Below are 10772 nucleotides of genomic sequence, written 5' to 3'. Positions count from 1 at the left end.
AGACAGCTCAGCTGCTGCTGCAGCAGTCAAGTGTAGTGGACATTGGGAGAAAAGAGAGAGAGAGCGGGAGACATGCACTGTCAGTTTATTGATGTTTTCGCTCTATATTATATACAGTGCATTCGGAAAGTATTCAGACCCCTTGAATTTTTCCACGTTTTGTTACGTTACAGCCTTATTCTGAAATAGTTTTTTTTTTTACCTCATCAATCTACACACAATATGCCATAATGACAAAGCAAAAACAGGTTTTTTGAAATGTTTGCAAATGTATTAAAAATAAAAAATAACTTAAATATGACATTTACATAAGTATTCAGACCCTTTACTCAGTACTTTGTTGAAGCACCTTTGGCAATGATTACAGCCTCTTCTTGGGTGTGACGCTACAAGCTTGGAACACCTGTATTTGGGGAGTTTCCCCCATTCTTCTCTGCATATCCTCCTCTCAAGCTCTGTCAGGTTGGATGGATGGGGAGCGTTGCTACACAGCTATTTTCAGGTCTCTCCAGTGATGTTCGGTCGGGTTCAAGTCCAGGCTTTGGCTAGGCCACTCAAGGACATTCAGAGACAACAGCGTTGTGTTGGCTGTGTGCTTAGGGTCGTGGTGTTGTTGGAAGGTGAACGTTCCCCCACAGTCTGAGGTCCTGAGCCCTCTGGAGCAGGATTTCATCAAGAATCTCTCTGTACTTTGCTCCATTCATCTTTTCCTGACTAGTTTCCCAGTCCCTGCCGCTGAAAAACATCCCCACAGCATGATGCTGCCACAACCATGCTTCACCGGTGGGATGGTGCCAGGTTTCCTCCAGACGTGACGCTTGGCATTCAGGCCAAAGAGTTCAATCTTGGTTTCATCAGACCACATAATCTTGTTTCTCATGGTCTGAGAGTCCTTTAAGTGCCTTTTGGCAAACTCCAAGCGAGTTGTCATGTGCCTTTTACTGAAGAGTGGCTTCTGTCTGGCCACTCTACAATACGGGCCTGATTGGTGGAGTGCTGCAGAGGTGGTTGTCCATCTGGAAGGCTCTCCCATCACCACAGAGGAACTCTAGAGCTCTGTCAGAGTGACCATTGGGTTTTTGGTCACCTCCCTGACCAAGGCCCTTCTCTTCCGATTGCTCAGTCTTGGTGTTTCTTGGGGACCTTCAATGCTGCAGAAATGTTTTTGTACCCTTCCCCAGATCTGTGCCTCGACACAATCCTGTCTCTGAGCTCTACGGACAATTCCTTCGACCTCACAGATTTTTTTCTCTCTGACATGCACTGTCAACTCCAATCAAGTTGTAGAAACATCTCAAGAATGATCAATGGAAACAGGATGCACCTGAGCTCAATTTCGAGTCTCATAGCAAAGGGTTTGAATACTTTTGTGAATAAGGTATTTAAAAAAATTAATTATACATTTGCCAACATTTATAAAAACTTGTTTGTGCTTTGTCATTATGGGTTATGGTTTGTAGATAAATTAGGAATACAATGTACACAAGGAGAAGCAAAGACAGACAGAGTGACAACAGAGGAGAACAAGAAGCACATACACAGACAGACAGTAAAGGTTGAGAAACGCTGTACTATAGTTGCTTATGTTATTTGACATGAGCAAATACTGCCTGTGGGGTGGGGGGGTGGGGGGATGAAATGCCAGTGCTCAATTTTTGTCCCAGTTCCTCCCTGGCAATGCCGAAATGTGTATAGGCGGACACAGTCAGTTTCTCTATAAAATCCACTTTTCGTTCCTCCTCCTCAGTAACTCCGCTCTCCGGGTTTTCTAGCTTGCCTCCTTCTCGTCCAACTCACACACACTGTCAGAGCGCGGCGTTGACAAACTCTGTCCACTTTAGCCGTTGCGAGGCAGCCTGCTCTTTCCTCAGCTGAAGCTCTCATTGACTCGGTTCTGTGTCCTCATGCAAGGCTGCTGAAGAAGCTCTGAGAATCAGTTTTTTTCTTCTCTCTTTGCTCCTTAATCCCTCAGATCGGACTCATCAACGCTTCATTACAGCAAAGCTCCTAAAGACAAGAGAATAAAAAATAAGTGAACGTTTAATTTCAAGACTTGTCACTGTCTACTAATACTCTTCACAATGTCTGGCGATGATGCACCTGCTCAGCAGCAAAACGCCGAGGAAACAAAACAAGAAAATAAACCCAGCGAGGAGCCGAAAGCTGAGTCTAAGCCGGAGTCGCCGCCAGTCAGTTCAACCCAGGCTGCAGCCACACCCACGGCGACCGAGAAGGTATCCGAGGAAGAGCAGTTCACCTACCGCTCCCTGGTCCTTTCCGGCTACGGGGGCTATGATAAGGTGAAACTGCAGGTGAAGAAGGGGAAGCCGGCACTCAAGGCCGGAGAAGTCATGGTGCGGGTCAAGGCATGCGGGCTGAACTTTGCCGACCTGCTGGCCCGGCAGGGTCTATACGACCGGCTGCCGTCCCCCCCTGTCACGCCGGGGATGGAGTGCTCCGGGGAAATCGAGGCTGTGGGAGAAGAGGTGACGGATAGAAAAGTAAGCGCGCCGCATCCTCTCCGCTCTCTCCTCTCCATCTCTCTCATTTCACCTGCTTCTGAAGCCACTGTCCTAGAAATGATTTAGCCTACTCGTATGATTGCCTAGTAAACCTGACCATTTGACAATTTCCATGACCAATAATATGTCGGCTACTTTGTTCCAAAGAAAGCACATTTTGGTAACTCATTTCTTGAGATATTTGGGTTCATATTAGGATGCTGTTTGATTTAGGGCGTGTCAGTCTTTGCTGTTGATTTGAACTGACAATTCCGTCTCACGTGTGTTCATGTTAGTCATCTATTACCAGCATCACCATCATCATCATCATCACCACATTCAACACTAAAAGCCCAGACCAATACATTTGAATATTAATGTTATCTGATTTCAAAATAAGACTGCATATTTGTCCAAAGTCTCAAAACGACCAGAGAGTTGGAACAATGATAGCTCACAAGAAAAATGTAGCCTAATTTCCCTCCTAATGCTTTGGAGGGTTATTGCAAGCCCAGTCACTGGTGCGTAAATGGAGAGCACTAGAGTACTCACTCAATCTTCTGAGTGGAAATTTACAAGCCGAGCAGTGCATTTCTTTTTTTTTTATTCTTCCAGCAAAGGACGCAATTGTTTAATGGCAGTGAGTTCAATGAAGCCAGCGCCCCTCGTCTACGGACAATAAAAATGAGTTGCTTTGCGCACGGGAGATTGACAGCGCCAAATTGGGAGTCGCGCCAGCGGCTAGACAGCTACCCTGCTGAAAGGCATGTAGCACTAGGTTCTGTGGATTTGGAGAGATTACAATGCTATCTCTACGTTTAGGTGATAGAAACATCAAGGGGGGGGGGGGGGGGGGGACGCCACGCAGTAGTGACACCGTTGCCTTTGTTACGGAGAGCGACAGCGGCTCACGCACTAAGCGAACTGAAAGGGCGAGGCGCAAGACTACGAGGAGACGAAAATTGAAATGATTACTCGCGATCTAAGTCAACAGACATGTCTTTGGGAAAGTCACAAATCACCAACCATTCAATCTTGCGATTTTTTTAATCGATTTGAAATTAATATTGCTATATTCTGCATACAACGCCCATCTGTTTTTAGGGTATACACGGAGCATACCAAACATTAGGAACACCTTCCTAATATTGAGTTGCACCCCCCTTTTCCCTCAGCAGAGCCTCAATTCGCGGAGGCATAGACAATGCAAGGTGTAGAAAGCGTTCCACAGGGATGCTGGTCCATGTTGACTCCAATGCTTTCCACAGTTATGTCAAGGTGGCTGGGTGTACTTTGGGTGGTGGACCATTCTTGATACACACGGGAAACTGTTGAGCGTGAAATACACTGGAGAGTTGCAGTTCCTGGCAGAAACCAGTGCGCCTGGCACAGACTATCATACAGGTTTATAGGCACTTAAGTATTTTGTCTGGCCTATTCACCCTCTGAATGTCACACATGCACAATCCATGTCTCAATTGTCTCAAGGCTTAAAAATCTTCCTTTAACCTGTTTCCTCCCCTTCATCTACACTGATTGAAGTGGATTTAACAGGCGACATCAATAAGGGATCATAGCTTTCACCTGGATTCACCTGGTCAGTCTGTGTCATGGAAAGAGCAGGTGTTCTTAATGTTTTGTACACTCAGTGTATTTCCATACTATGAATATTTTGAAAGGACTGTATTATTTTGATTATCTGCTTATCTATCGTATAGCAGCATTACTTGTATGATAATAACATCGCCTATGCATTGATCATTCCAGGCTACCTCTCCTTGTTTGAATAGTGTGATGAGTCATGTTCCACTGCCCGTTACATTACTGATGGCATGGCAACACCAACCACATCCTTTCAATGGCGCTAATAGCAACATATTGTGCCTAATGACCCTTTAAACCTGTTACATTTATAACAATATCACAATTTAGGCATACAGTAGCCTAGAGATATTGTCGCTATATTATTTGAACCTGAGACCGAACACCATCACCGATGAAACTCTATGACGAAAACCACAAGGTTCACGAAGCACAAAGACTTGATGTATATTCATTGCTATTTTTTACAACACCAATCATATGTTCTGATGTTATGACCCTGTTGTAAACCTTTATTGCTCTTAAACAATTGAGGAACCTTTTGTTACAAAAGTCATTGACATGCAGGCAAATTGACCCAAGTCTAGACTAATTAAAATAAGAACACTCTGCAATTGTTGCACTTGGACCATGTTAACAAGAGCCATTAAGGCACAACAGACAAGGTGCCAGATCAGTCTAAGTCTGCGTCCCAACGGCACCCTATTCTCTGTATAATGCCCAGAGGCCCTGGTCAAAAGTAGTGCACTGTATAGAGGATAGGGTGTCATTTGGGATCGTACACTAATAAGATCAGTGCAACTCTGTCTCAGCAGGGAGTGGTCGTGTCCCTGACATCCACTGGACCTGAAGATCCGTAGGGATAAGATGAGCATGTAGAAGCGTCTATATACCAGAGTTATTGGCTCTGTGTCGGTCTTTGACAGCACAATGGTCCTACAGCATAATAATGGTCCTACAGCATAATATATGATATGACCCATGTCCTATTATATACTTCCCTGGCCTCACTGCACTTTGCTATTCAAGCAGATTGGATTAGAAGGTCACACACACACACACACTCACATACACACTGCAGTCCCCATACTACCCATACCTTCCCCCAACTCCAACAAATTAAGACCCAATCTTCCTAATGGATAGAGATCTCAGTGTTTTGGCAGGAGGGAGCTCACAGAGAATGTGCTGACCTTAGTTGCAGTCACTGTTTTTGGGAGGCTTCTGCTTTCTCTCTCTCTCTCTCACACACACACACACACACACACACACACACACACACACACACACACACACACACACACACACACACACACACACACACACACACACACACACACACACACACACACACACACACACACACACACACACACACACACACACACACACACACACACACACAGACTCACAGACACATGCACACATACACACACACTGTCACTGAGTCTGCAGTAACACAGTGACTGGAAGTAGGTTAATACTACAGTGACATCACCCTGAATTACCGCACGAGCAGTGCAGGGAAAGGGGAAAGAGCGAGTAAGTGACAAAAAGAGGGAAATATCCTAAATTGCACTCTATTACTCATGACTGACAATCCTCGATCAGCACTTTTTTCACTAAACCCTTTCCTTTTTTGAGAGTATAAGCTGTAGCTGAGCTCTGGTAGGATCTGACCCATATGTTCTCAATTATCTCCCTCCGGCCCACATTGTCAGTCTGGTATTTCCTCCGTCCCTCCTACCTCGCTCCGTTCCGTCTCTCTTGTCCTCCTTTTCGCTACAGATGGGAAGCACACTCATAGCATGCGTTTTGCACCGTCTGTCTTGATAGTCGGCCATAAACAGCAAAGAGAGGAGAGAATCAGACGCCTGGAAACTTGGAGACAAACAGACGTCGTATTTCTAAGTTGTCGTTCTTGGTCCCTCTCGGTTCTGTTGAGTTTTTTTGGAGTGTGTGTGCTTTCGTCAGCAATAAGGCCTGAGGGGGTGTGGTATATGGCCAATAGCCATGGTATATTGGCCGTATACCACAAACCCCCAAGGTGCCATATTGCTATTCTAAACTGGTTACCAGCGTAATGTCATAAAAAAGCTGGTTTGACATGTTTTGTCATACCTGTGGTACACGGTCTGATATACCACGGCTGTCAGCCAATCAGCATTCAGCGCTCAAACCACCCAGTTTATAACAACTATTATAACCTGGGTGGTTCGAGCCCTGAATGTTGATTGGATGACTGCCGTGGTATATCAGAGCAAAACGTCAATAACAAAATATGTATTTTTACTGCTCTAATTACTTTGGTAACCAGTTTATAATAGCAATAAGGCACCTTGGGGGTTTGTGGTATACGGCCAATATACCACGGCTAAGGGCTGTGTTCAGGCATTCTGCGTTGCGTCGTGCAGAAGAACAGCCCTTAGCCGTGGTATATTAGCCATATACCACACCCCCTCAGGCCTTATTGCTTAATCATAACACTGACGAAAGCACACACACTAAAAAAAAACTCAACAGAACCGAGAGGGACCAAGAACAACTCAGAAATAATGTCCGTTTGTCTCCAAGTTTGTTCTAAGTTCTAGCCTATCAGTAACAAGACTTGCTATTGTAGTACCGTAGTCATGGTAACAGCTGCAACGGTAGAAAGAGCAGGTAGAAAGCACCGATTATAGGTCAAACTCAAGGTCGGTTCGTTCCTTGAACAGGACGGGGCCGTGATCCTGACACATAAAATGCTCCATGGATGACCCTCTCAGTGTAACGATCGTTGTTGGAAGGATTGGACCAAGGTGCAGCGTGGAAGGCGTTCATCATATTTATTCATGTGAACCAGCAACAAAACAATAAAGATAAACAAAATGAAACGTACAGCTTTGTATGGCTAAAAAGCAACAATACAAAATCAAGATCCCACACACAACAGGTGGGAAAAGGCTGCCTAAATATGATCCCCAATCAGAGACAACGATAGACAGCTGCCTCTGATTGGGAACCATACCAGGCCAACATAGAAATACACAAACTAGAGTACCCACCCTAGTCACACCCTGACCTAACCAAAATAGAGAATAAAAAGGCTCTCTAAGGTCAGGGCGTGACACTCAGTCTCACACAGTTCACACATCAGCAGACTGAAGGGTTTATCATAGTCCAAAACATGTACGCGTACGCACAGTGGTGTTCTAGAATATTGAACCGTTGGCCTTTCAGACTTTGGAAGTTTCAACACAGGTCAAGCAACTTCTCCAACCGTCAACACATTCAAATGAATAGAGGAAGCGTGCCGGAGACGCGTTCGTTGGGAGTTATGGGCTGTGTGTTAACCGTGGACGGCGGTCTCAGAGCCCTGTAGCGATGTCACAATGGGACGCCTATAATTTGCGCTTAACAATGTTAGACGACAACACTGCTGACACAACACAGTAGGATGAATACATTGTCCTTTGTCCTTTAATCTAATCTAGGCCCCATGAGAACATTAAGGTGCCATACGGAGTTCACAGCTACTCCTCCGGTTGACACTAGAATCCATGATCTAACCAATTGGTGGCAAAAGTTGATGAGATCGTCAAACTACATAACCTCCGACTTGTGGCCCACATACCCCAAACCTGAATCACTAGTTGATAAAGGCCATTGGTGTACAGCAGCTGACTACAAGGCTCTTTGAGAAGCTTCCCCCTCATACACTGTGTGGTGACTTCATTAGAGGCTGGAGAGTCAAGGGGGGGAGGACATGACAGAAGTAGGAGGGGGGGGGGGGAGTCACACAGTAACGAGTGCTGTGATGGACAAGTCACAAGGAGGACATTGGCCAAGAGTGTGTTTGAGTGGGACTCTGTTCTGTGTGACTGTTGTTCTTCTGTTTGCGTGTGTGTGTGTGTGTGTGTGTGTGTGTGTGTGTGTGTGTGTGTGTGTGTGTGTGTGTGTGTGTGTGTGTGTGTGTGTGTGTGTGTGTGTGTGTGTGTGTGTGTGTGTGTGTGTGTGTGTGTGTGTGTGTGTGTGTGTGTGTGTGTGTGTGTGTGTGTGTGTGTGTGTGTGTGCGCATGTGTGTGTGTGTGCGCATGTGTGTGTGTGTGCGCATGTGTGTGTGTGTGTGTGTGACGGCCACTCACATGCCTTACATGTGCACACAATACTTCCCGATGTAGTTGAATGTGAGGGTTGAGTCATCAGTGTGTTTCCTGCTAAGCTCCAACGCCTCCGCCTATTGATCCTACCTGCCATACTGGAGCTCCAATTAACAGACTGAGGGCAATGAGTTTCACCCACAGACCCAGGGAGACGGAGAGAAGGACAGGCAGAGGGAAAGAAAGAGAGATTTAAAGATGTAGACTGATAGAAAAGGACCGAAAGAGAGAAAGAGGAAGAACTCAAAACGCATCCGCTTGAGACGGGGATATAAAGAGAGGGAGAGTGAATGAGAGGGAAGAGGGAGATCTCTCTAATTGGAGTGGATAGACAGACAGCGAGGCGCATCTCTCCCTCCAGACCATTAGAGAGGCCCGGGTGGGCGGGAGGATGGTGGGGAGGCTGGGGCGGGAGGAGTGGGTTTGTTCCTAGGAGGAGAGAGCTTGTCTTGTGCTCAACCATGGAGAAGAATCTGGCAGGGCCGCTGATGAGTGGAGAGCGGCCAGGGGAGAAGATGGGATCCATTGTCCTGTCTCACTGATGAGGAAGAGGGGAAACGGGCAACTCCTCGCACAGGGCCCATGGAGGGAGGAGGAGAGAGGGAGGGAGATAGAGAAAGGGAGACAGGAGGAGGGAAGGAGATGGAAAAAAGAGGGGGTAGAGGAGATACTATGCAAGACAGAGAGAGTGAGACAGAGGGCGATGGAGAGAGAGAGACAATCAGAAGAGATAATGAAGGAGTGAGAGGGACAGACAGCGAGGAAGAGTGACAGGTTGAGGGAAAGAGAGAGGAGTGGAGCGAGGGAAGGAAGGAGTCAGATGGATGCAGTGGTGGGGTGGAGGAGGAAGGAGGAAGAAAACAGGAAGAATGTTAGAATGCGGTGGTGGGCTGTTTCCTGTGTCCCTGGTGTTTCCCTCCCTGATTGGCCAGTCCCTCGGCAGGGGGGGGGGAAGTTTACAATGGGGCTCTTCCTCCTGGACAGGCAGGAGAGGGTCGTAGGATCCTGCTGCTCTGATAAGCCCGAATGGGGACACGGCGCCCAAAATGACAAGTTGGGGTGATAAGGAGGGAGGAGATAATTGTCAGAGAGAGAAGAGTAGCAGTGGGGGCTAATGCCATATCATGTTATGTTGTTGACTGTTGTCACAGTGTGTGGTCAGAGTGAATATGCTAACCTATATGACAAACAACTAATGATAAAATAACTAACCTGACCGCCACAGTCATTTGCATTGTGAACCTTTGATTTGTAAATTTCCCCCGACACCAAACCAGAAAACAGCTGATCCCTTGCTTTCCATAAACATATACACTTGTAACTTGTGAACTAAATGACATGTCTACAGTAGATATACACTAGTTAGGGTTGCAAAATCCCACTAACTTTACCCACATTTCCAGGTTTCCCCCAAATCCTGTTTGGGTGCAGGATTTCCTGCCTATTCCCTCCTGATTCTGTGAATCTTCCAACCAGGATTCCTGGAAACCTTGGGAATTGTCAGAAATGTACTGGGATTTTGCAACCTTATAGTAAAACACACTTCTAACACACTTTCCCGTCCATGCAGGTGGGTGACAAGGTGCTGGTGCTGAACCGCTGTGGGCTGTGGCAGGAGGTGGCCGTGGTGCCCGCTACCCACACGTTCCTCATCCCAGAGGGCATGACTTTTGAGGAGGCCGCCGCCCTCCCCGTCAACTACATCACCGCCTACATGATGCTGTTTGACTTTGGCAACCTGAGGCCCAACCAGAGCATCCTCATTCACTCTGCTGCAGGTAGGAGCCAATCACCATAGACACCGTGTAGGTAGGAACCAATGACCATAGACACTGTGTAGGTAGGAACCAATGACCATAGACACTGTGTAGGTAGGAACCAATGACCATAGACACTGTGTAGGTAGGAACCAATCGCCATCACTGTTATAGGTACAGAACACAAAACAAGGCACACACCCCATACAATTGAATCATAAGAGACCCATAGAATTAGAGTAAGTACTATTGTAATTTTAATCCAGTGACACACTAATTTCTTATTATAAACTGGGTGGTTTGAGCCCTGAATTCTGATTGTCTGAAAGCCATGGTATATCAGACAAAATGTTTAGGTTTCCTGCTCTAATTACATTGGTAACCAGTTTATAATAGCAATAAGGCTCCTTGGGGGCTCGTGATATATGGCCAATATACCACGGCTAAGAGCTGTGTCCAGGCACTCCGTGTTGCGTCGTGCAGTAAGAACAGCCCTTAGCCGTGGTATGTTGGCCATATACCACACCTCCTCGGGCCTTATTGCTTAAATATACACCCGCAGGCCAGCAGGGAGGTCTCTGCCATTCTAAGGAACATAAATGCATACAATGTGAATATGAATACATTCATTGGGAAAACACAGTGATAAGTCTTGAATGGTGTATAGTGCTAAACCCATAGTCCAGTCCAGGTCAAGAATGTTGTGTACTATGAACACAAGGAAATGCATCAGTCGGATTGCCAATCTGTATTGTTCCATAGCTCCTGTCTAT

At 46.3% G+C, this 10772-nt stretch overlaps 1 protein-coding gene across 1 annotated transcript in view; it reads left to right on the top strand.

Annotated features, from left to right (window-relative positions):
• The first annotated feature begins 1746 nt into the window (after positions 1 to 1746).
• The window catches only part of LOC139565204 (synaptic vesicle membrane protein VAT-1 homolog), a 36780-nt gene continuing 27754 nt past the window's right edge, over positions 1747 to 10772 (top strand). Inside the window, exons 1-2 of the mRNA XM_071385357.1 lie at positions 1747 to 2501; positions 9813 to 10020. Of these exons, the coding sequence (XP_071241458.1) occupies positions 2082 to 2501; positions 9813 to 10020 (628 nt within the window). The 5' untranslated portion in view covers positions 1747 to 2081. The remainder of the gene's footprint in view (positions 2502 to 9812; positions 10021 to 10772) is intronic.

This window comes from Salvelinus alpinus, chromosome 36 (genome assembly GCF_045679555.1).
Source record: "Salvelinus alpinus chromosome 36, SLU_Salpinus.1, whole genome shotgun sequence".
Taxonomy (NCBI): Eukaryota; Metazoa; Chordata; class Actinopteri; order Salmoniformes; family Salmonidae; genus Salvelinus; species Salvelinus alpinus.
The sequence above is the reverse complement of the archived record's forward strand: the minus strand, read 5'-3'. Positions and strand labels throughout refer to the sequence as shown.